This window comes from Perca fluviatilis, chromosome 13, assembly GCF_010015445.1.
Source record: "Perca fluviatilis chromosome 13, GENO_Pfluv_1.0, whole genome shotgun sequence".
Taxonomy (NCBI): Eukaryota; Metazoa; Chordata; class Actinopteri; order Perciformes; family Percidae; genus Perca; species Perca fluviatilis.
This window is the reverse complement of record NC_053124.1, coordinates 38,080,443-38,106,818: the sequence shown is the minus strand read 5'-3', so window position 1 is coordinate 38,106,818 and position 26,376 is coordinate 38,080,443. Positions and strand designations below refer to the sequence as shown.

At 41.7% G+C, this 26,376-nt stretch overlaps 1 protein-coding gene and 1 long non-coding RNA gene across 2 annotated transcripts; both read left to right on the top strand.

Moving 5' to 3' along the window:
- The first annotated feature begins 6,702 nt into the window (after positions 1 to 6,702).
- Positions 6,703 to 12,801, top strand: LOC120571094. The gene is made up of 4 exons (XR_005641185.1): positions 6,703 to 7,126; positions 10,867 to 11,037; positions 11,584 to 11,697; positions 12,771 to 12,801. It is a non-coding gene; the product is annotated as an uncharacterized LOC120571094 (long non-coding RNA).
- A 23-nt stretch (positions 12,802 to 12,824) lies between these two features.
- On the top strand, positions 12,825 to 26,016 carry LOC120570998 (protein NLRC3-like). Its single transcript, XM_039819682.1, has 5 exons — positions 12,825 to 12,849; positions 12,993 to 14,795; positions 15,430 to 15,551; positions 25,270 to 25,316; positions 25,440 to 26,016. The coding sequence occupies exons 1-5, from the start codon at positions 12,847 to 12,849 to the stop codon at positions 25,970 to 25,972; spliced, it is 2,508 nt and encodes an 835-aa protein (XP_039675616.1). The 5' UTR covers positions 12,825 to 12,846; the 3' UTR covers positions 25,973 to 26,016.
- Positions 26,017 to 26,376: the final 360 nt, after the last annotated feature.

The window sequence follows — 26,376 nt, the reverse complement described above, 5'->3', positions numbered from 1 at the left end:
CAGCCAAATGGACAGCGCCCTGGCTACCCCTGGTGGGGGGAGGTTTAACAGCAACAAATAATAAACCTAAACCTAAATGGCTCTCACAGTGTCAATATGTTCTGTTAATTATCACACTGTTTTCAAATCATCTGTTAGCCTAGCCATTCATCAAATCACCCACAATCCTTTAGCTTTCTTTTGCACATATTTAACATCTAATACTGCAGTGATTTATATGCTATAGCTACATCCATCAATACATAATTCTCTATTGTTTAAAACCATGCCATTTACTTCACAAACATGACCAGTTATAATAATCCCACAACACTTATGTCAAGTGTAAACATGGCTGTTTATTGAGTTTAAAAGGTAACAAAGGTTTTGTGGCTTACCGGCGTCTGCTCTCTTTTGTTTATAAAGGAAAGGTTTAAATAACGCCCGGGAAGTTACCGGAATCATGAGTAATTATTTTATTGGCCGTCAAGGTGGCTTTGTGAAATGTTTCTGTGAATCATGTAAATAATCTTTGGTAAATTTCTCGCCTAATAGATCTATTAATTTTGGCTGTTTTTAGCTTTTATTGTCTACTCAACTGAGCCACCCCTGTATGTTTTTTTTGTGTTGGTATGTTCCAATTCCAGGGGTGCGCCACAGGTCTATAGACTGTCAGTTTCAGTTGCTCGAGAGAGGGAGAGAATGGAGGACGTAAGTCTGTTGAAGGCTCTGAGGACTAGTTAAAAAAAGTTTTTGAATTTTTTGAATCCCATTTATTTTATTTTTGTGAAAGTGTTGTTTTTTTTCTTTTAATTGTGGTTTTGTTAATTGTTAATTTTCCCTGTGGGCCTTAATTGGGAAAATAATAAAAATCCCATCTTTTCAACTTCATCTCTGACTCATTCTGAGTGTTTACACCTGCTCACGACTACTCCTCTACATCTACCCTTAACACCTACTTATTAGGCTACTTGTAGTCCACCACAATTCAGAGTCAAGTCTATTGTACATTTTACTTAACTATTTATTTTATAGCTTTAGTTACTTTGCATCGTCAGATTAATAATACAAAATAATATGAATAAATTATGATTTATTAAAGTGGATAAAGATGAGACTTTGTTGACCAGTGTGGACCAGCAGGAGCCAGAGCCCCCCCCACACATTAAAGAGGAACAGGAGGAACTGTGGAGCAGTCAGGAGGGAGAGCAGCTTCAAGGGCTGGAGGAGGCTGATATCACCAAGTTCCCATTCACTCCTGTCCTTGTGAAGAGTGATGATGATGAAGAGGAAGCTCAGTCCTCACAGCTTCATCAGAGACAAACTCAACACATGGAAACAGAAGATGATGGAGAGGACTGTGGAGGACCAGAACCAGCCAGGAACTCACATCCACTTTTACAACCAGAGACTGAAGACCAGACTGGAGACTTCTGAACCTGAGACTGATGACAGTGCTGATTGGAATTTGGATTTGATTCATTTTGGCTTTTTTTAAAACTTATTGATATGATTACATCAGCCCTGAATAACAGTGAATACATGGAAGAATGTACCTGACATGTTTTCATTTTCTTCTTGCTGACATTGATATTGTGCTTTCTTTGACTCTTACATAGTGTTTATTTATTTACAAGCATTAAACACACAGACACTGTAAATATTTACATGTTTCAGGTATCATAGTGTATATTTTTAATGGCTAAATACTACAGTATGTCTAAGATGGGGTTTAATTGATATGACAAACACAATATTTAGACAATATGTTCTATCTATCTATATAGTTATCTCTCTGTCTATCTGTTACCTAGTCATTAAAAAGGCTGATTAATGTTAACATGAATAACTGTTTATAGTATGACTGTTTTTTTAATTAGTACTATATAATATGGATAATATTTAGCTACAATCATGTTTCAGGCAATTATTTTGTATATTTTCAATAAAATAATACAGTATATGTCTAAGATGGGGTTTACTTGCTATGGCAAACAGCGTATAGAATTATTGTTAATAGATTAATGTGTGAATAATATATTTTGATTTATCTATTGAAGTTTTTGTAGGTGCTGGTGCTGGTTCAGGCCTGGCCCCAGTGGCCTGAGTGGATTTGGGACCAATTCAGGTTGTCGCAGACTGCACCTTTAATCTTTGTGTTCATTGATGGTTGACCTGAAAATAACACAGGGGTACTCTGGAGGACTGCAGCAGGTACGTGAGATATTTAACTAAATGTTTAATAGTTACAAGGCTGTTGTCCAGAACATTGTTCCTTTTTATGTAGACTTTATTTTTTCTACCACAAATGTGACATTTGTGTCTCCTTCTTTGGGAGGATATATCCTTCCTTCTACTGTTCTACTTTTCACAAGTTTCTCACTTTTTTCTTAGTCACTGTTTTTGATACTATTTTGACGTATTCTTGCCTTCCTTCCTTCCTTCTACCGTCTTTTTCCAAGTTTTTGTCTTTTTTACAGTTTTTGTTTTAAAGAAACAATTCCAAAGGGGTACATTAATAAAAAAAAGTTTGACTACTTTAACCACTGCTCTAGTTGAAGTCAATCATCTTTAGTGGCAATATTGCAAGTTATTACAGCATATGCATATTATAGTTTAGATTCTCTGCCCGAGCCCGAACCGAAAAGGAGGTTGGTTGCTGGCAAGCAGAGGCTGCCTTGCACAGTTCTATTTCGTTCTCCCTGTTTGTTCTTTACTGTGAAATGCTGTTTGAATTTCCAAGATAGTAACGCATTCCTTCCCTGGCTCTGTTGTGCCGGTTCCGGCTCCATCTTTACCTCTATCAGTGATCACGCAAATAGCTAATTTCTTCGTTTTCATATTCTGGGAAATGCATGGAGTTGCCTTAATTTATTCAGAGAGTGAATAAATTTGTGAAACAGAGAAGTATCGTCATTTAATCCATTGATTTTAACAATGTAACTGTATTCTAAATACCAACTATTTAAAAATTGTAACTGTAACAGAATACAGTTACTCATAATTTGTATTCTGAATACGTATCGCTGGTATTTGTATTCCTTTACTCCCCAAAACTGCTGATTGATGTTAAAATAAATAACTGTTTCTACAACAGTATGACTATACTTTAAAGCTACATTGTGTAAGATTTCTGCCATCTAGCGGTGAAATTGTATATGACAACAAATGGAATATTACTTTCTAGCCCCTCCCATTGAGAGCGCGTAGTAACTCCTACGGTGGCCGTATGTTTCCAAGATTAACATGGCTTCCAGTACGACTTTGTCCGTTCTCTATATTGTATGAGATTAATAGTGTAAGGCAATGTTTACAGCGTAGTCTACATATTTTTTTCCGTGAGCAGAGTCAGAGATCAGTTGATGTGACGGTTAGCGAGGGACAGATAAAGGAAGAGGGAAAGGTAAAGAACAAGGGGGTAAGCTTCCACACAGCGTACCTCCTATGGGGAGACTGATGCTAACAAGCCATCACCTCCTGTTAGCATCCCATTGACTGCCATTCATTTTGACGTCACTTTGATAGTGAATAACTGATGTGTCTGCCCTGTTCAACTCTGAGATTTTCTCGCATTACACAGCAATGTGAAGGAATAATCTCCGAGATTAGGCTACGTTATGTTCTGCCAGCTCACAGCAACTTAATACAATAGCAGGAAAAGTGTGTGAAATAAAAGTGTCTATTAAAGCTACTATTGAAGCTGATATGCCACAAAAATATTGTCCATAAAATGTCCATAAACAGTAATAGAGAGATGGCAAACAATTGCATACTTAGTCCAACAATGCTTATTATCATTATTATATGAAATGTAACAAAAAGATAGCATTTTGTTTCTTTGTAAAACGCCAACGTTAAAGGTAATGTGGCCTAATGGCCCCTGAATCGTTGCCATACCGGGTACATGCCTTCAAAGGTCTCCCGTTATGTTTGGCAAAACAAGCACATGGCCAAGAAGCCAGCCTACAACAAGGCACGGCTGGCAACCACTAATCACCGCCTCCAGCTGCCTCACGTTTGGCCTCGTTAGGCCAGGACAAAAGGAGCCACACCAACCAAACCACGTTTGTCTGTGTTTGCCACTCAAGCTAACCAATGCTCTGTTTCCTGCACCCCAGAAAGCCCATAAGCCAAGCCAAGCCAAGCCAAGCCAAGCACGACTGGAGCCGAATGACTCTTCAATCTCCACTGGAGCTCGAGGTCTCCTGTCCCCTCCTTGCCCAACTTTGCTGGTGAGCTCCTCTACTGCACCTCGCCTACCCAGCAGAATTCCCCAAGACCTAACCCAACCCTGCACACTAGCCACGCCACAAGGGTGTTACACCACTGCACTCTTTATTTTGCTGTGAAAAGAAAAATAAAGCACCCACTTTAGTGGGTTTTCACTGCAATTTGATTCTGGTCCTTTCTTGTCCTGCCACAGCAAGTAGTACTACCTTTTAGGTTATATGACTTCACCGGAGGCATTTATGTTTTAGAGAATTAACACAGAATTAACACTTTTAAAATGTAAGTCTTACAGACAAGATATAATATGTTCAACTTGAATTTATGAATACAAAAATGATTTTGTGACATTTTAATCTAACTAGCAGAAACAGATTTGTATCGATTGACATTGACAATTCACAATGACAAACATTGACGTTCACTTAAAAGATTGGTAGTATTTAATGTGGTGAAAGATGCCGAATGCCTGAATTTCAATTTGCGAACACAAAAACATTGGCTAAAATTACCCCCCAGTTGTTGATGGAATACACATCGCAACCGTCAACTTTCCCTTCTGTGACATGCTGCCAGAGGTAGGGCTGCTCGATTATGGAAAACCATATAATTACGATGATTTCGGTCAGTATTGAAATCACGATAATTTAACACGATTACTTGTTGACTTCTGGAAAGATGTATAGCAATTATTGAACTTAAACAGTGAAAAAAAAAAACACAACTGTGAAATTTGCCTATTTTATTTTTTCATTCAGAAAATAAGTTTACTGCAAAATTTAATGAGCTAAATAATTGTTTTTCTCGATTATTCTGTTTTTGTAATCATTGGGAGCTGAAATCATAATTGTGATTTAAATTTCGATTGATTGCACAGCCCTACCAGAGTGATATAGAGCCAGCAGATGGGTTGTCCAGCTTTAACTATGCAACTTTCAGTTTATTTTACACAAGTGTAGACGGGCATTCGCATTCTTAACAGGCCCAGAAAGTCAGCTAAGACGGACCTGCATGCTAAAGCAATGGCCAAGGCATCAGTTCTGCTGTAGAAAAGACCCAGAGTACCTTTTTTTTTTTTTTAAAGATCATATTAGTTTATCATGTTAGGTCTATATAAGAGTTAAAAGTAAGTAGTTCTAACATGAAGTATAAAAGTAAGCAGTACTACCTTGCTTTTTACCTGGTTCCAATGCTATCTGCATTTCAACCTAAGCTCAATTATTTATGATTAATTATACAAAATATATACATACAGGAATGAGTGCAACTGACAACTTTGTCTTAATATTTGATGGCCTGTTCAGAGAATGACCGACAAATTATATATCACAAGAGAAGAAACTATGAATTTAAGACCACAACTTTTATCCTGTAACAGTATCAATGAAAAGACCCTGAATGGTGTTGAAACGGCAACTATGATTACATCAAAACTCTGACTCAAACAAGGTTCTTGTTATTTACTGGAAAATAGGTTTTTGAGATTGTTAAAAAATAAATATGGGAAGCTTGTCCCTCCAAGGGAACTGCTATTTTGTTTTTGAATTTGTATATCCAAATGTGATATTGTTCGACTTTGTATTTCTATTCCGTTATACAATGTTCTGTTAATTTTGATGTTCTTTGTTAGATTATTTTAATTGTCTTTTTCTATCTACATCTATCAATGTTGGAAGATCTCCAGTAGCCTAGTTTCTCCCTTTTGAGAGAGCAAGGGACCTCTAGCCAGCTGAGGTCAAAGGTGAACCTCTGCTTTGCAACACACACACACACAGACACACAGACAGGCGCGCATACAGTCGCACACACAGACATCAGCTGTACTGCATATGTTCTCACTTGATAGTTTTCTTTAGACTGGATATGTCGTTGTCCCACTGTAGCCTTTCATCTCACTATACACAGTTTGGTTTTATTTGTTAGTCCTGTGTTAACCTCGTTAAACTGTAAATATAGTACATACCATATCTACCGTATTTACATACCTTATCTACTGTAGATACGGTATCTACCGTATCTATATACCGTATCTACTACCCGTATCTACCATATATACATACCGTAGCTACATACTGTATCTACCGTATCTATACACCGTATCTACCGTAGCGACTAGAGCAGCAAGAGCCAATGTGTGCTTCTTTTACTGACGATACCGTTTGCGTTTTTTATCCAAACAATGTCAAACTTGGCACTGCACTTACCCATGCCCGTAGCAAGACACCTGTCAAGTTGAAATCCATCGGGCTAACGGTTCGAGAGATATGCACATAAGACAGACAGACATTCCTGCAATTTATAGATAGATTGATATAATAAAAATGATTAAATTAAAGGGATATAGTATAACCAACATAAAGACAAAATTTAATTTAAAAAGTGTGGTGAGTGTGTAAGATAAAAACAGACATTTTTAAATGTGTGAATATGTTTGGTGGGTCTCTGCTTGCACTTCCTGCTGATGTCCACCAGAGGGTGCCATGATGCCACTCACCAGCTCAGAGATGAAGACAAACTGGGGACTTTGGGTTAGTTGGATTGTTCTTTATTTTGGTATTTCTCTCTAAAATAACAAATGACAACATTACCAATAATCAGTAACATTATAAATCATCATGTCGATGTTTGTTAACAGTTAAAATAACTTTTAACTGAAGTTTAATTTCCTGTTTATCACTGCTGGTTGTTATAAAGAGTTACTGCTCCTCTGATCTCTGTTGTCAGTGTTTCTGGTTCTACAGGATTCTTTCTGTCTCCTCCTCTTTCTCCTCCTCCTCCGCCTGATGAAGCTGAAACAGGTTTGTTGTTTTGCTGTCCGAGACAAAGGTTTCAGTCGACACACACGATAAGATGTCTGGGTGTCCCAGAGGTCTTCCAGGTCCAGCTGCAGTGTGAGAAACCCTCCAATCAGAGCAGTCCAGTATGTAAAGTCTTTCACTTTTACATTTTCATATTGTGTTGAGTTCAGGGAGCAGAGAGTCTGTCTGTTTTCTCTCCACGTTAGTTATCTGCTCAGCCAGCTGCTGGAACTTCACACTGTGCTATTAGTACTTTTACTGCAGTAACAGGTCTGAATACTTGCTTTAATCTCAGAAGGAAAGCTTGTACTTGTTGTTGTCCTCCATTTATCTGACGGTGTGTTACTCTGCACATTCACGGTTTACACACAAAGTCTGAATCAGCAGTAAAACATGATGTAATGTTCCAGAGAATCAGCTCTCTCACTGCTACTTCTACATCAAGTACATTTAGTAACAGAGCAGGACGTTGGACGGAGTATTACTTCACCGTGTAGTATTAATAGTTTGGAGTACTTCTTCCACTGCGTCACTGAGTCTGTTTAACGATAAAGTTTGTTCATCACATTTTAAACATGTTGGAACTCGTCGTGGGGGAAAGTTCCTCTGTTGTCAGAGTGTTTCTGGTTCTACAGGATTCTTTTTATCTCCTCCTCCTGATGAAGCTGAAACAGGTTATAAAGTTAGGCAACATTTTGGTAAGGAGGAAACTGGCATGTCCATTTCCAAAGGGGTCTGTTGACCTCTGACCTCCAGGTATCTGAATGAAAAGGTTTCTCTGGTCGAAGCCTTCTCTTCACAGACACGCCCACTCTCTGATAATCCATCCAGTTATTATCAGGCAACTGATGTCCGGCCAACAAATTATCACTCCCATCTTGTAAAATACGGACGCTTGGTCAGGTGTCTTTGTCGTTATTATTGACGCTAAAAGTTTCCTTTAGCGCCATATAATGCGCTTTATCTAAACGCACTTGGCAGGGACTACTGGTGTCCCTTTTGACGCAGTTATGTTAAGGAAAAGGTTGTGGGTGGGCTTAGTTTTCTGTGACACGCGGCTTTTGTTGAATTTAGGAGAAATCTACAGACGCAAACAGACAAAGTGTAGTAAAATAAAGACCTAAATGTGTATTTTGCACTTTTTATCACCACAAGTCTGAAAGAAGACATGTTATTGAAGACAGACAACCCAAAATCTCAAAATTAACCAGTGAAAAAAACCCGATGATTTTGCCTGCCGTGTCTCACCTTAAAAATAAATGGATTATAATTAAATAACGTTCATAGTGTCCATCAGTGATGGGAGTAACACGTTAGAATTCAGTGGTTGAAATGACTGCAGAGATACATTTGCGACACGGACATTATTTTCCGGAGTTTTTTACGCTGCGTTGAAGCGAGCTGTCCCGTCACTGTTGCCCCGTGGTCAGAACCAGAACCAGAGACGGTAGCCGACAACATCTGTGTCCTGTCAGTGGTGACCGCAATGTGACCGAGCAACTGACAGATAACATTTCGAGAATTAATGTTTAGTCTTGCTACACATAATGCTGCATTTTATCAGCGGTGGAAAGTAACTATAGCCTACCGTCGGCTACTTTGATTCAATTTTAATTGGGTATTTTTCATTTAATCCTACTTATTAGGCTACTTCTAGTCCACCACAATTCAGAGGCAAGTAGGCTATTGAACGTTTTACTTGGATATTTATTTTATATCTTTAGTTACTTTGCAGCGTCAGATTAATAATACAAAATACTATGAATAAATTAGGATGTATTTAAGTGGATAAAGATGAGACTTTGTTGACCCCGTGGTGAAATTCACAAGCTGCCTGCCAAGAATACTTCTGCTTCAGAAATTTACAATTTTACAACCTTTACAATTCAGAAACAGTAATATTGTAATATAACTAATTACTCTCAAATGACAGTAAGTAGTAATCTATAATGTATTACATTTTGAAATGAACTTGCCCAACACTGGTGTCAATAGGCTAGCCTATCACACCGTCCATCCTTCCCATTAGTTGGGGGCAGTTAGAAAAGTGGAATGGCTACAAAACTAAATGGTTTTAGAAAGGCCAGGTGCTGATTAACATAAGATAAAGGTAACAGTTAGGCTATTTATGTGATGTGATGGCACCTGACATAATGCAATGTCACCCAACTTTTTAAAAGCGTATCTAAAATATCTGACCCATGTTATTTATTAGCCTATAATTGTGTATCTGTCAGGCTTCAATCTGTGCTTTTTTAGTAGTTGCTTTAGGCCTATTTTAAAGTTGCTTTATGAGTAAATCATTACTTAGACTACTTAATTTCCCTTCAGTGATCAGAAGAAGGCTACATGTTTAGCTGGTCTAACTCTCATCTTTAACACAGAAGTACTTAGGCATATTTATTAGCTCTCTCTGCCTCCTGTTGGTTAGACTAAAAAATATATGGTCACAAAATATTGGACAGGATATAAGAAAACATTTCTAAATACGTTGTAACTCGCATTACTGAGATTGTAATGTGTATAATATTAATGAAATGTAATTAGTAATGTGTTATGTTACTGCATTACTCCAAAAGGGAATACATTACTGTAATTTCATTTACCCCCAACACTGTTTATAAATGTGTCTGTCCCAACCATGAGTCTGCAGTCAGAAAACGTTTCTGATAGCAGGAGAAAGGCTCGGACCCCACTCAGCCTTCATTTACATCTCAACTACACAGCTGTAAACAAACCATCCTCTCCACCGTGTGTGTGTGTGTGTGTGTGTGTGTGTGTGTGTGTGTGTGTGTGTGTGTGTGTGTGTGTGTGTGTGTGTGTGTGTGTGTGTGTGTGTGTGTGTGTGTGTGTGTGTGTGTGTGTGTGTGTGTGTGTGTGTCGTTGCTCTGGACGGAGACCAGTGAAGGCTAGAAGCACTTTTCCGGTGATCTCTTGCTTTACTGAGCAGCCTCCAACTGACAGAGACAACGTAAATGTGACGTGAGCAACGTGTCTGAAAGTTGGAAGTCTTCTGGTAGCTGGGCCAAGAGAAATCTCAATCATTCCCAATCTTACAGAGATGGAGAGCTTAGGTATAAGGAGATAACATAGGCACAGGCTAATTACTGATCACTAACATGCTAGTTAACATTAGTAATTAAACCTAAACAGCTAATGGAAGTCCAAACTGCCTGCGAGCTTCTCCTGTACTATACGGTAATTCCTCTACTGTGTGACAGTAAGTCACTTGGTTATGACACAATCGTTAGCCTATTTTAAAAAAAACGTCTGATAAGGAGCCATAACGTGAGGTACAAGGTAATGGAGCCTTTTATACATTGTCGTGTTTCTTTAGAACTAAACAATGGACAAATAGTCTTTAAACGCTTCAGATGTAAAGTTATTCGCAGTCAAGTGACGTAAAAAAAAAAATGGCGGTCAGTGGAATGCTAACAGGAGGTGATACCTTTTGTAGCAACAAAATGGCGCCATCGAAGGTTCGAGTTCTGAAGCGAAGCTTACCCACTTGGACACAACAGGACTCTACTGTTTCCTCTGGAACCTTTCAGAATAAAATGTAGTGACCTAAATGCCTCTGTTACTGTCAGTTAGGTAGTTGCAGAGTAGTGTCTCCATGTCCATTATTTTACAGTCTCCACAGGACAGAGAGGTGAGATTGATTGTCATAATGAAGTCAGAAAGATGGCATTAGTCCTGGAGTCTTTCCAGTGTTCCTGTTCTCCCAGAAAGAGAATGAATGACAGAGCAGGATGAGCAGAGAGCAAACATCATTCAGTGAAGAGCTTCAGACTTTATTCAAGTTTCTCCAGCAGCTTCTGTTTCTGTAGGTTAAAAAGTGGTGTTCCTCTCTTTCTAACAGGACCCAGACCCTGCTGAACCTGAACCCAGCTGTGTCCATGAAGAGAATGGAGACACCACTACTTTACTTTAAAACATAAAAAAGAAGCCAGCCTGAAATGGAGAGGCCAACTAAAATGGAGGAGGGGAGAAATAAAATAGAGAGGCTACTTGAAATGACGAATAGAAGGGGGTGAGTTGTTCTGAAACCTCCAGCAAACTAGAAGTAGTGTTGTCTCATTGGGTGTGTGGTCTTCTTGTAGAGGGTCTCTGTGTTTCCAGCCCACTGTAGCCTGTCGTCCAGGTGCACTCTGGGATATCTATGGTCCTGTTTTCACCTGGAGGCCACCGGTATACATATACAGTACATATATGTTTATGGAAAGATATTATTGTAGTTAATGACTGAAATGAGAATATTTTTGCAAAATAATTTCCAGTGTCACTCAAAATATCTCTGGTTAGACAACATTTATATATATATATATATATATATATATATATATATATATATATATATATATATATATATATATATATATATATATATATATATATATATATATATATATTCTGATTTCAAAATATATTTTGATTGAGTTTTGGACAGAAAGTAAAGCATTATTGGCATTTAATTGTTAATATTTAATCCAAAATACTTATTCTTATTAATACTATATTTTATACAGGGAGTCTTTACCTGAACATGTGACCCTCAATAAATGTGTTTTTCTCTCAGGACCCAGCAGAGACCAGAACCTGAACCTGAACCCAGCTGTGTGTCCTTTAAGAGTGACCGGTCACATGATTGCCCCATTGACTTTAAAGGAGACCAACCCTCTGCTGAAAAGAGGTAAGTCATTAATATTATAATATTGCTGATTCTTGTTTCAGCTTTTATATATCCAGAGAAGGTTTGAAATTTATTTTCAGCATCTTTCTTCTTAAAATATATTTATATTTTCACATCTGAAAGCTGTCCAGTAAGACCAGTCTTAAACTGTAGATCTCATATTAATATTGGACCTGGTTTGGTCCAATATTATCTAGTGTTTTAGCCTCATTAAAAGCTTTGAAAATCTCCCATAGCGATAGGGTAGGCTAAAAATCATGACTGGCAAAATTCTTCCCAAATGTTCTTCTCCAACTGGGAATACCAGGGGGATGCTGGGGATACAGAGCCTCAGAGTGCCCCTTCCAGGGTAACTTCATCTGCACAACCCCCCTGGAGAACCAGTGACCCTTGGTAAGTGTTTGTCATCTGGGTCAGGACAGTATTTGCCATGAGAAGACTTCTGCCATTTGAGTCTGGGCACTTAAGTCCAAGTTTCAGTGAGTGGGTTCATGACAAGATCCCCCCCCCCCCAAAAAAAAATCTCCTAAACCAAATTGGTCAAAACGCAAAATTCTTCGCAAATGTTGGATGTGTGTTTGCCAGTTGGATGTCAGATCAGAAGTCAATAAGGGGAAGCAAAAAATGGGAACCACCATCCAACAGTATCCTCAGTCCAGGTCAGCAGTTCTCCACGACTACAAACAGGCCATCTAAGCTCTGCTTCCCCCTCCTGAGTCGACTGATAGTTTGCCAAAATCATTTTGAGGCCAACAGAAGGTTTTTCACCGTTGACTCCCCAAACTTTTACCTACAAATGTTTGGCTCCATGACCACAGAAGCTGCAGACCTTCTGGTATCATGATACCAGTCTGCTGCTTCAGGAGTCATTTAGGCCAACCATGTTGTAGCCCTTGTTTACTTCTTAGTTATTTCTGTTGATTCACAGTGGGGTCAGCAGTACCACCAACACTTTAATGTAAACGTCTGATTCTATGTTGTAATGAACACTTTAAGTCACAGGACCTTTACCTTGTGTTTGTCTCTGTGTGGACCGACATGATATGAGCTAATTCTTCCTGATTCCTCCACAGAGTGGACCAGGAGAGCTCAGAACTTCCCAGTGGTCAGTCTGCCCAGCAGCATCAAACATACCAGGACTCTATATTTATGGTCTGTACATGATCTATTCTGTTCACAATCATCTCCATGCTGCACTTTTCAGACCAGTGGGTTGTCAGGCTGTCCAACAAGAATCTGATGTGTGCTTCCATGATTTCAGTTTGATTGTGTCATTCATATAATTTTTCATTCAGGAAGGAAGTCCAGCAGGAGTTTGTAAGCGTAAACTCAAATCTCACCTAAACGGGAAGTTCCAGTGTATGTTTGAGGGGATTGCTAAAGCAGGAAACCCAACTTATCTGAATCAGATGTTCACAGACATCTACATCATAGAGGGAGAAACTGCAAAAGTCAATGATGAACATGAGGTCAGACAGATTGAAACAGCATCCAGGAAACGAGACAGACCAGAAACAACAATCAGACGAGAAGACATCTTTAAAGCCCCACCTGGAAGAGATGAACCAATCAGAACAGTGATGACGAAGGGAGTGGCTGGCATCGGGAAAACAGTCTTAACACAGAAGTTCACTCTGGACTGGGCTGAAGGCAAAGCCAACGAGGACATCCAGTTCACATTTCCATTCACCTTCAGAGAGCTGAATGTGCTGAAAGAGAGAAAGTACAGCTTGGTGGAACTTGTTGATTACTTCTTTAGTGAAACCAAAGAAGCAGGAATCTGCAGGTTTGAAGAGTTCCCGGTTGTCTTCATCTTTGATGGTCTGGATGAGTGTCGACTACCTCTGGACTTCCACAACACTGAGATCCTGACTGATGTTACAGAGTCCACCTCAGTGGGTGTGCTGCTGACAAACCTCATCAAGGGGAATCTGCTAACCTCTGCTCGCCTCTGGATAACCACACGACCTGCAGCAGCCAATCAGATACCTTCTGATTGTGTTGACATGGTGACAGAGGTCAGAGGGTTCACTGACCCACAGAAGGAGGAGTACTTCAGGAAGAGATTCAGAGATGAGGAGCAGGCCAGCAGAATCATCTCCCACATCAAGACATCCCGAAGCCTCCACATCATGTGCCACATCCCAGTCTTCTGCTGGATCACTGCTACAGTTCTGGAGGACATGTTGAAGTCTATAGATCGAAGAGAGCTGCCCAAGTCCCTGACTGAGATGTACATCCACTTTCTGGTGGTTCAGTCCAAAGTGAAGAAAGTCAAGTATGATGGAGGAGCTGAGGCAGATCCACACTGGAGTCCAGACACCAGGAAGATGATGGAGTCTCTGGGAAAACTGGCTTTTGAGCAGCTGCAGAAAGGCAACCTGATCTTCTATGAATCAGACCTGACAGAGTGTGGCATCGATATCAGAGCAGCCTCGGTGTACTCAGGAGTGTTCACACAGATCTTCAAAGTGGAGAGAGGACTGTACCAGGACAAGGTGTTCAGCTTCGTCCATCTGAGTGTTCAGGAGTTTCTGGCTGCTCTTCATGTCCATCTGACATTCATCAATTCTGGAGTCAACCTGCTGTCAGGAAAAGAAACCTCATCATGGCTGCCTAAAGTCTTCAGAGAAAAACTAAAACCTCTCCACCAGAGTGCTGTAGACGAGGCCTTACAGAGTCCAAATGGACACCTGGACTTGTTCCTCCGCTTCCTCCTGGGTCTTTCACTGCAGACCAATCAAAATCTCCTACGAGGCCTGATGACACAGACAGGAAGTAGCTCACAGACCAATCAGGAAACAGTCCAGTACATCAAGAAGAAGATCAGTAAGAATCTGTCTGCAGAGAGAAGCATCAATCTGTTCCACTGTCTGAATGAACTGAATGATCGTTCTCTAGTGAAGGAGATCCAACAGTACCTGAGTTCAGGAAGTCTCTCCACAGGTAAACTGTCTCCTGCTCAGTGGTCAGCTCTGGTCTTCATCTTGCTGTCATCAGACGAAGATCTGGATGTGTTTGACTTGAAGAAATACTCTGCTTCAGAGAAGGCTCTTCTGAGGCTGCTGCCAGTGGTCAAAGCCTCCAAGAAAGCTCTGTAAGTGGGATTTATTAATAATAAAATACTCTATCTTTCAACAGGAGAGAAAAATAAATAACTTGTTTCCTTCCTGTCATCTCTCCAGACTGAGTGGCTGTAATCTGTCGGAGAGAAGCTGTGAAGCGCTGTCCTCAGTTCTCAGCTCCCAGTCCTCTAGTCTGAGAGAGCTGGACCTGAGTAACAACAACCTGAAGGATTCAGGAGGGAAGCTGATCTCTATTGGACTGAAGAGTCCACACTGCACACTGGAGACTCTCAGGTCAGGATTCATTAACCTATTCAAATGACCATTTAAATTCTTAACTTTAGTTGATAAACAGCTAACATGTAGCTTTGTGTCTGCTGATACGATCAACTTCGGCAGTAGTTATTAATTATATAATTAATTTCTATTAATTATTTTTACTTTCCATGAGGATTTTTCATTGTTTATTTTTATTGTTAAATTATTAAATAGAACAGATTATTTAAAAGGTTTATTATAAATCTGGACCAAAATTTACCTGGACAACAAACATAAAAGAAACACATGGCTCCACATGTTGACAGGGTTCCTGTATGTTGTTCTGTGTGTTTGCAGTCTGTCAGGTTGTCTGATCTCAGAGGAAGGCTGTTCTTCTCTGGTCACAGCTCTGAGCTCCAACCCCTCCCATCTGAGAGAGCTGGACCTGAGCTACAATCATCCAGGAGACTCAGGAGTGACACTACTGTCAGCAGGATTTAAGAATCCTTTCTGGAGACTGGACACTCTCAGGTACAAACACTGATGAACAAAAAGGAGATATTTATGTAGGAAGTTTTAAAGGAGAACATCTCCAGGAACTAAAATGATAACTCCCTATCTGCCCGAGCTTGTCTTATATGACAAAAAATAGCGCAAAACGGCATCTCCGTTTTCATATTTTTTTTAATTTTACAGCAATAAGAGCTAGAGACTTACCGTCTTTTCCAGCTAAAAGCTAACACTCTGGCCATCACGGGGGTGTCTTTGTAGCCCCTACAGGAGGTTTTCTATCCCGCCTGGAACTTGTGCTTTTTTTCGGGGTCTTTGAGAAATAAATCCAAACTCTTACATCCAAGATTGATCCACTTTATGTCCATAATTTATGAATTTTTGGCTGCCGATTGCTGCTAGTTCTGATGCTAACCATCCATTTTGTTTCCCATGATGCTTTGGTAGAAGCTTGTTTTTGTCTTATAAGCCAATGGAAGGCAGGTCCGTCACACATTAGGCCCATATAAGGCCGTTAATACGTCATCCGAGGGACAACAAAGATTGTTTATTGTGAGGAGAGATCACTCAAAGTCAGAATAGTAAGATGTAAGATGAACTTAGAGATCTGCGATGCAGTGTTCTCTGACCACATTCCTGTATTATTTGAGTCTGTTCTTGCTTGTAATACACTTAAACCTCGGGCTGCTGCTAGGCGCTGTCGGATAATTAACCCTTCCACTGCTGCTCAGTTCTCATCTGTCTTCAGTCAGAATAGTGCCTCTGTTTGTGATGATCCAGAAGAGCTCAGCTTATGGCTTAACTCCACTTCTCAATTGGTTATAGACAGGGTAGCTCCATTGAAGAGTAGGCACCCTAAAGAACAAGCGGAGCCCTGGCTAAATGACAGTTCGTGCTGTAAGACGTGAGTGCCGTAAAGCTGAGCGCAAATGGAAGGAGGACAAACTGCATGTGTCATTTCAAATAGTACGAGATTGCTGGCGTCATTATCAGACAATTTTGAAAGAAGCAAAAAGGAAATATCTGTCTGAAATTATTCTGTCTAACTCTAGCAACCCTCGTATGTTGTTCAAAACTATTGGCTCTGTTCTTAATTTCCAGCAAATTGCCTGTGTTGAAGCCTCTCATGCTGTGTGTGAACAATTTCTTCATTTTTTAACTGAGGTCACATCTATTAGGGCTAAAATGACACCTTCTACTTATGATTATTCCATTTCTGTTGTGTGTTCTGCTGTCTTTGGAAAGTGTGAACCTGTTACTCAGTTTGCACTACAGAAGATTGTTGGCCACATGAAGCCTTCAGGTTCTCCAAGTGACATTGTCCCTCCTCGAATTTTTAAGGATGTTTTCCCTACTATAAGTCCATCTGTTCTTGCATTTGTTAATAGTAGCCTTTCCTCTGGTGTGTTCCCTGGAAATTTTAAGAGTTTAAGTCTCTAAGACCACTGCTCAAATGCCTGGATGACATAAAGGCCTGGATGGCTTCTAACATTAAGTTTTAATGAAACAAAAACGGAAGTGATGGGTTTTTTGTGTCCATACTGGGACCCCTTTTGTCGATCTGGTTCCCTTGGCTCAATATGTCAAGCCAACCGTTACCAATTTAGGGGTTAAAATTGACTGATATTAAGCTTGACAAACAGATTGGGGCAGTGGTTAAAGCAGGCTTTTTCCAATTACGGAAGTTAGCCAAAATAAAGCAGATTCGTACGAGGCAGCACTTTGAGATAGTAATACACGCCTTTGTGACCACTAGGTTGGATTACTGTAACTCCCTATATGTAGGCATCAGTGCCACTTCAATTAAGAACCGGAGCACGTAAATATGAGCACATTACCCCCGTTTTAGCTTCACTCCACTGGCTGCCTGTATAATTTAGGATCCATTTAAAGATGTATTTACTTGTGTTTTAAATCCTTAAATGGTCTTGCCCCATCCTACCTGTCCGAGTTGCTTCACCCCTACACTCCGACCTGCTCACTCAGGTCAGCTGATCAACTGCGCCTGAGTGTTCCTAAAACAAAGCGGAAACTTAAAGGGGATCGTGCTTTTGCTGTGGCAGCTCCAAAAATATGGATTGAGCTACCTCTGCCTATTAGACCGGCTTCTTCACTGTCTACTTTTAGATCTCTTCTTAAAACCCACCTTTTTTCCCTGGCATTTTCCAGCAGAGGCTGATAATTTTGTGCAAATATTTTTACTGTGATACTGTGTCATGTTTTAAATGTTAGATGTTGTAAATGTTTTAAATTATTTCTACTTTATTCTGTACAGCACCTTGTGAAACGTTGGTTTCTTTTAAAGTGCTAAATACATTTGATTGTCTTGCTGCAGCTCCTCTCTTACAGCAGTGTTCTCAGAGCTTCTCTGTCCTGCTGCAGCTCCTGGACCTCTCCTCCTGTATGGAGGCCTTCATCTCGTTCCACACCTGTCTGAGCTGGTCCCTTAGCTGCTGTGTGGATTCAGTGGATGTCTGTTTGGAAAGCAGTAGCTCCTTCAGTTCCACCAGCTCTACTTCTTGCAGAGACAGACTCTCTCTCATCTGGGACACTCTGCTGTCCAGTTGACTGATGTGCCCTGGACGGCCTCCTAAAGGCTGTTCCTCTTCCAGCTCTTCTCCTGGTGGCTGCTCTGTTGGGTTTATGATGCTCTTCTCCTCACTGCTGATCTTCTCCTTTCTCTGTTTCTTAGTCTCTGCCAGAGCTTTTATGGTGTTGAAGTTCTCTTGGACAGAGCTGAAACTGGCCTCATTGCCTTGGAACATGATGGTCCTATTGTGGTGGACATTGACAGTGAGAGGTGGGCTGTCCTTGTCTTCATGTTCAATGACTATCTGTCTCCCACTGCATATGCCTCTCTTCTTGTGATGGTCATAGTGGGCACAGATAGCTTTATGCAATGCATTGGTACTGTCTGTGTACAGTAGTAGGTTACTAATTCCTCCTGTGTGGTATATATCCCAACATTATTTCAGTTCCTAACTGACGCTCTGCTGCTACTTAGCATGCTATGTTAAGTTAGCACTGGCTAGCCTTGACCTTGAAGTAGAAATTACAAATTAAACTTTTGGTGGGTTTTTCCTTTTTGTTTGGAGCCTATTGGTCCTTAGCTTAGTGTAGCATAGCCTTCTTGGTCCTCTTCTCTGTCCTTAGTGGTTGTTAGCAGAGTTAGCTGTTGTTAGCAGAGTTAGCTGTTGTTAGCAGAGTTAGCTTGTCTTTGTCCTCACTTGTCTTGCCTTATTATATTTATATATACTTATACTTTATCTTAATTTGTAGTACGTTTTGGTGGTTAGTTTGGGATTATTTGGGTGGTTTTGTCTACTGCCGGCGTCTAGCCGGTCAGCGTGTGCAGCCGCCATGGTGAATGGAGAGGGGTTCTCCACGCTCACCAGGAAACATGACATTAAGATCTGTCCTAGTTTCCCATGCAGCGTGGAGGACATTAGTTTAGCTGTGGGGGAGAAGGTCGAGCACGGTAGTATTATGTCGGCCGCTCGGATGAACGGCGCCGTGGTCATCTTCCTGGACCGGGAGGAGAAAGTGAACCAAGTTATCGAGGCGGGCATCACCGTGTGTGAAATGTTTGTTCAGGTACTACCGTTCACTCAACCAGCCACCAAGGTAGTCCTGTCAAACGTCCCACCGTTCATCTCTGATGGCTTCCTCAGCAGAGAGTTGTCCAGACACGGGAAGATAGTCTCCCCCGTTAAAAAGATCCTGTCTGGATGTAAATCTCCGTTGCTGAAGCACGTGGTGTCTCACCGTAGACAGCTGTATATGATACTGAACCATCGGGACGAGGAGTTAAACCTCTGGTTCCATGTTAAAGTAGATGATTATGAATATGTGATCTTTGCAACGTCATCAGGGATGAAATGTTTTGGTTGTGGAGAGTTGGGACACATGGTGAGGGCCTCCCCGAGACGAGGTGATCCGAATCCCCCCCGGTCCGGGAGAGGAGGCTGGTGCTGGGGCGGGGCCGCCCCCCACTCCCCCGGGGGGTACTGGAGGGGGCTGCTGCCTCAGGGCCGGCTGCCGCGTCCGAGCGGCCGATGCCCGCTCCGCATGCTGCACAGCGGTGTGGTGATGCCGTGTCCGACCAGACGCACAGAGTCAGTATTGTAAATACACCGGGTGTTTGTGTGAATGAAGTGGGAGGGTGACGGAAGTGTGTGTGTGGCAGGGGAAAGTGTTGTGGGTGAAGAAAAAAAATCGGGTGAGGGTGTGTGTAGGGAACAGACAGGTGAGGGTGTGTGTAGGGAACAGACAGGTGAGATGGATGAATCAGCTGAAGCTGAGCTGACTGTCCCTGCAGTTGCAGCAGCTGACCAAGAGAGGAGTTGAGAGATGGAACTCTCTGGAAATGATGATGGAGATGCTCACAGATGACGACTCAGATGATTTCAGATTATATGCAGCTTTATTCAATATTGAACAAAGGAGAGAACCATGTGTACACACACAAGTTGAATGTACCCAAAGTATCTGTCGATCATAGGATTGAACATACATTTTATACTTTCTGGGGCCGCCCACCAGGAAAACCCTTCTTCATGATCTCATCCTAACACTGTAAGGGTCCCCTGCCTGGATAGACTCACGTATACTGTAGGCCCCCTCCAAAGGACATATGTTAACATTCCATTCATTGTTATTCAGCTATAGGCTCTCAGACTATATAACACTCTGGACAGCTACTTAATCAAGGCCTCTAACTCATTATTCTCAACTTAAACATCTGAACCAGATCCCACCATCGCACACATAGGCCTCTTTGTATCACTGTGACCAAGAGTTCACCTTTGAGAGATTCAACTATATATGGTCTCAATGTAACACATTATAGAATATATGAAATATGAAAATACATTTAAGTACATACAGGCTTGATTATTTCACCTATCAGGAGTGATGAGGTTGTGTTGAGTGAAAGTGGCAAAGTTAAAAAATTGTCTGCAAGGAAAAGAAAAGGACAGGATTAGGGGTTCTCAGGCCAAAAAAGTGGCAGTGAGAGAGGAGGAGGAAGAAGAGGTGGAGGAGGAAGGGCAAGAGGAGATAGAAATGGAGGAAGATGACTGTACTGTACTCAGTCAGCCTCTTACTGACTCCCAGGTCTCTGTTGGATCAGAACAGGGAGAACTGTACCAGGTACAACTAATAAGACAGTTCCTCCAGAAAACAAAAAATAGCAAAAACATAAACCTTGAAGACTATTTTGAGAACAAAAGCATTTTATTGATCTCAATACGAGATCAGATGCATCTTAGAGGTGAGAGAGGCTTCACTCTACCAGAGTTTTTCCGTTTAAAGAAACTTGTTCAGAGGATCAAATTAGAGCTTTTAAATGATGGAGACAGTGAGGGAATCTAGGTCCGTCTGTTTTGCTGTCGGTCTTAATTTGTCTTTTTTTTTTTTTGTGTGCCTCTCCTCACATCTGACCTGATGAGTAATTTAAAAATATCTACTCTTAATATAAATGGTGGGAGAGATGTGAAGAAGAGGGCTTGCCTTTTTTGAGTTTTTAAAACTTAAAGGAGTTAATATTACAATGTTGCAAGAAACTCACAGCGACACTTTAAATGAGACAGACTGGAGGAGGGAATGGGATGGGGAGGTGGTGCTAAGTCATCTTAGCAGCATCAGCGGAGGAGTAGCAATCCTGTTTGCAAGAAACTTTCTACCAAAGTCCCACACTGTAGATGAAAGAATAAAGGGCCGACTTTTAGTAGTCAGAGCCAAGTATGAAGTTTTTAATCTGGTTTTTATAAATGTATACGCTCCAAACTCAGGACCTGATAGAGTTCTTTTTTTAGATGAGCTCAGTACGGTTTTAAGTGAGTGTGAACCAGAGGAGTTTTTATTTTTTTAACTGTACACATGATGATTTTTTAGACCAGAACCATACCGAACCACATGCTGCCTCAAAAAGAGCCATGCAGAAGCTGATGGAGACACATAGTCTCTCAGACGTATGGAGAGACCGCCATGCACAGCAGAGACAGTACACATGGGTCCACAGCAGAGACAACCGGTTGACTATGGCTAGACTAGACAGGTTTTATTGTTTTAAGCTCCAGTTTAATGTTTTTAAAGGGTGTAGTATATTGCCTGTCGGATTTTCTGATCATTCATATGTGTATTGTGATGTTTACATTTCCAATATAAAACCTAGATCAGCATATTGGCATTTTAACACGGCTTTGCTTTTAGATGCACATTTTTGGGATTGTTTTATTTTTTTTTGGAAAGGTTTTAGGGACAGAAGGAGAGATTTTAGTTCGTTGAGGCAGTGGTGGGACATTGGTAAGGTTGAAATCAGGTAGCTTTGTCAGCAGTACACTCTCAATGTTTCTCGAGACATTGCCAAGTCTATGAACGATCTGGAGATATCTATAGTGGACATGCAGAGTTCTACAGAGTCCACAGGAAATCAAGGCTTTTTTGAAGACCTCAAGTCTAAAAAAGCCATCTTGGCAGACCTCCTGGGCATGAGAGCACAGGAAGCACTGATCCGGTCCTGTTTTCTGACTGCTGCTTTAATGGACTCTCCAACTAAGTTCTTCTTTAGTTTGGAGAAGAATAATGGACAGAGCCGGATGATTCATGCTCTGAGATCAGCAGGAGGACAGCCATTAAAAACAGCTTCACAGATCCGACAGAGAGCTGTGGACTTCTACTCTGACCTCTACAGCACAGAGTACAGTGAGGACAACGAGGCTTTCACCAGGTTCTGCAGGGACCTGCCCACTGTTTCTGGGGATGACAATGAGGAGCTGGAGGGGCCCCTGACGGAGGAAGAGGTTTTTAGAGCTCTAAAAAGCATGCAGGGGGGAAAGGCCGCCTGGGATTGATGGTCTCCCTCCAGAGTTTTATAAAACTTTCTGGGACGTAATGAAAACTGACATTTTAGATGTTTTTATGGAAAGTTTTGATGGTTGTTCCCTTCCACAGAGTTGTAGGAGGGCTGTGCTGACCCTCCTCCCGAAGAAAGGGGACTACAGGACATCTCTGCTGTGTGCAGATTACAAGATGCTGTCCAAAGTCCTGGCATCCAGGCTGAAGCTGGTGTTGGACCGGGTCATCCACAAGACCGAAACATACTGTGTGCCCAGCAGGTCCATTGTTGACAATGTGTCATTGATTTGGGATATTTTGGCAGTCTCTGGTTCACTGGGTGTAGATACTGGTCTGGTTTCTTTGGACCAGGAAAAGGCGTTTGACCGGGTTGAGCACCATTACCTGTGGAAAGTTCTGGAGAGGTTCGGCCTCAGCCCTGGTTTCATTGCCAAGATAAAGGTAATGTACGAGAACATTGAGAGTGTGCTGAAGATTAATGGTGGTTTGTGTAAACCTTTCAAAGTAAACAGGGGGATAAGACAAGGCTGATCAATGTCTGGGATGTTCTTATCCATAGAACCCATGCTGCATAATGTCCGCTCTGGCATTACTGGCCTGTTTTTTACCTGGTTTTACTACACATTTTACTGTATCGGCCTACGCAGACGACGACATAGTTTTACTAAAAACCAACAAGATGTAGATATTTTAAGACGTATTGTTCAGACGTTTCAGGAAATTTCTGCTGCCAAGGTCAACTGGGCCAAAAGTGAGGCCCTGGCAGTGGGGAGCTGGGCTGGAGGCCTCCCTCTGCTTCCTGGTGGGTTGACCTGGAAGAGGGGGGGGGGGGTTAAAGTACCTCGGGGTTTATCTGGGGGACCAGAGAACCGCTGATAGGAACTGGGAAGGAGTCATTGAAAAGGTGGAGGGGACGTTGGGAAAATGGAGGTGGCTGCTTCCCCACATGTCGTACAGAGGCAGGGTGCTAATCATAAATAACTTGGTGGCATCCAGCCTCTGGCACAAGTTAAAATGTATGGAGCCCCCAGCTGGTCTTTTAAAAACAATACAGTCTATCATTTTAAAGTTTTTTTTTTTTTTTTTTTGGGACATGATGCATTGGGTTCCCAAATGTGTTTTTATATCTGCCAAAAGAGGAGGGATGGCAGGGTTTGGTGGACTTGGAGAGCCGGAAAGCTGCTTTTAGATTACAGTTTATACAGAGGTTTTTATATGAAAATGATGACGTCGTCTGGAGGCCCGTAGCCAGCACCATTTTAAGGGGGGTTGCAGGTCTGGGTCTTGATGCCTCGTTGTTTTTAGCAGACTGTGGTTTTATCTCGTTGTGTAACTTGCCTTCTTTTTACCAAGGACTTTTTAAAGCATGGACACGTTTTAAATGGACCAGACTGGAACCTGCAGCATCTCTGTTCTGGCTCCTGGAGCCTCTGATGTGGGGGGCCCGGCAGGATCTCAAGGATGGCAGCAGACCTGGACTCACGGAGACGCTGATGAGGGCTGGAGTGACCGCGTTGAAGGGAATCGTGGAGGCTGTGGGTCCTGGGTTCCTGAACACAGAGGCAGTGGCCTCTCTGCTGGGCCTGAGGTCGGCCCGCCACACCAGAACCATTCTGAACGAGTGGTTTAACAGACTGGACAGTGGAGAGACAGAGATGCTGCGTAACTATTTTAATGGGACAGAAATTCCCGTTCCTGGAGACCCCTTTCCAGACCTTGGTTTTTTAATTAATAACACTGACTCACCAGCACAACATACACCACGTGGTGCTGATTTCCATATGCAGATTGGGAAAGGTCTGTATAGGAACTGTGTTCTGGCCACCCACCATAAGAAGCTGAGTGAGAGGAAGGACATGGTGTGGAAGGACAGACTGCTGAAAGACAGGAAACCAGTGTGGAGAGTCTTGTATAAGCCTCCCCTGAAGAAGAGGTCTGGAGACCTGCAGTGGAGGATCCTCCACGGGGCTCTGGCCGTGAATGTGTTTCTGTCCAAGATTAATCCCACCATGTCCTCCACGTGTCCTTTCTGTCTCCACCCTGAGACCATCACCCACTGCTATCTGGACTGTTACAGGCTGAAACCTCTTTTTAACATTTTAAAAACTGTTTTTAGATTGTGGAGAGGTTTTTAGTGCGACTGCTTTTATTTTTGGTGCTGGCTACAGAAAGAAAATTGCGAATAAGTGGCAAATGTTGAATTTTATTGTGGGTCAGGAAAGACTGTCAATTTATAAAAGTTGGAAAAACCAGATAGAAAACGTGTGTGGACTAGAGCTGACAAAGCAGTACGTGTCTCTGGTGAAGGCCCGAGTGAGAGTGGATTTTAGGTTCCACTCTCTGAAGGACATGCAGCAGTTCTTAGACCAGTGGTCTCTCTCTCTCTCTCTTTTTTTCTTTTTCTCTTTTTTTCTCTCTCTCTCTCTCTCTCTCTCTCTCTCTCTCTCTCTGATGAAGGACATGCAGCAGTTTTTAGACCAGTGGTGCTTCACCACAGTTCTGTGAAGGACGATGAGCTCATCTTTCATTCTGTGTTTTTATGAGATTATTTATTACATGTGGTTTTAATTTGTTTTTGTGCTTCTAAAAACAATATGATGTTCTGGTAGAGAAAGAAACATCTTTCTGAAAATAAAGGTTTTGTAAAAATGAAAAATCTCTCTCTCTCTCTCTCTCTCTCTCTCTCTCCCTCTCTCCCCCTCTCTCCATCTCCCTTCCTCCGTCTCCCCCTCTACCTCCCTCTCTAATTAAACTAAATTAAAGATTGTAATTGATTGACAGCCCAAATATGAATATAAATGAGTAAATTCCAGCCCTACATTAGATCAGATGAAGCTGTGTGTGAGAGAGTGATGTAATGCCCCCCTCCTCCTCCTTTCAGGGTGGAGCCTGCTGGAGTCAGATGGTTGACACCAGGTCTGAGGAAGTGTAAGTCTGTTTTTAATTTCATTCATCAAACTGTGACATCACTCATCCAACCCTCTGATGTCATCATCAGAGTGCTGATTGGTTAATAACTGCAGCTGTGTTGTGTCTCCTTCTCTCCGTCAGATTCCTTTGAACTCACACTGGAAACAAACACAGTGAACAGAAAACTCAAACTGTCTGACAACAACAGGAAGGTGACATTAGTGATGGAGGATCAGCCATATCCTGATCATCCAGAGAGGTTTGACCACTGGTGGTCTCAGCTGCTGTGCAGAGATGGTCTGACTGGTCGCTGTTACTGGGAGGTAGAGACGAGAGGAGATGTTAATATATCAGTGAGTTACAGAGGAATCAGCAGGAGAGGACACAATGATGAATGTGTGTTTGGATGTAATGATCAATCGTGGAGTCTGAGCTGCTCTGATGATGGTTACTCTGTCTGTCACAATAACATCAGAACACCCATCTTCTCCTCCTCTGTCTCTGGTAGAGTAGCAGTGTATGTGGACTGTCCTGCTGGCTCTCTGTCCTTCTACAGAGTCTCCTCTGACTCACTGATCCACCTCCACACCTTCAACACCAAATTCACTCAAATGCTCTATCCTGGGTTTGGGGTTTGGTCTCGTGGTTCCTCAGTGTCTCTGTGTCCTGTGTAGGACGGAGAGTCTCCTCCGTCCTACACACACACACACACACACACACACACAGAATACACACACACACATAGTCTCCTCCGTCCTACACACACAGAATATCACACACAGACAGACACAGACACACACACATAGACACACACAGAATATCACACACAGACACACATAGTCTCCTCCGTCCTACACACACACACACACACACACACACAGAATATCACACTCACTCACTCACTCACTCACTCACTCACTCACTCTCTCTCTCTCTCTCCTCCTGTTTCTCACTGCTGATCAGTTGAGTCTGTACAGGATGTTTAGTTTGGATTTCTGTCTCTTTTCACAATAAAATCATCAAGTTACTGTGATGTGTTTGTGGTCTTTCACAATAAAAGCATAAAGTTACTGTGATG

What these genes read in the sequence shown, in the direction of transcription:
- LOC120570998 (XM_039819682.1), top strand. An exon ending in AAGCCTCCAAGAAAGCTCTG is followed by an intron (nt 14,796 to 15,429) that starts TAAGTGGGATTT and finishes CTGGTCACAGCT; the next exon opens with CTGAGCTCCAACCCCTCCCA. An exon ending in GACACCAGGTCTGAGGAAGT is followed by an intron (nt 25,317 to 25,439) that starts GTAAGTCTGTTT and finishes TCTCTCCGTCAG; the next exon opens with ATTCCTTTGAACTCACACTG.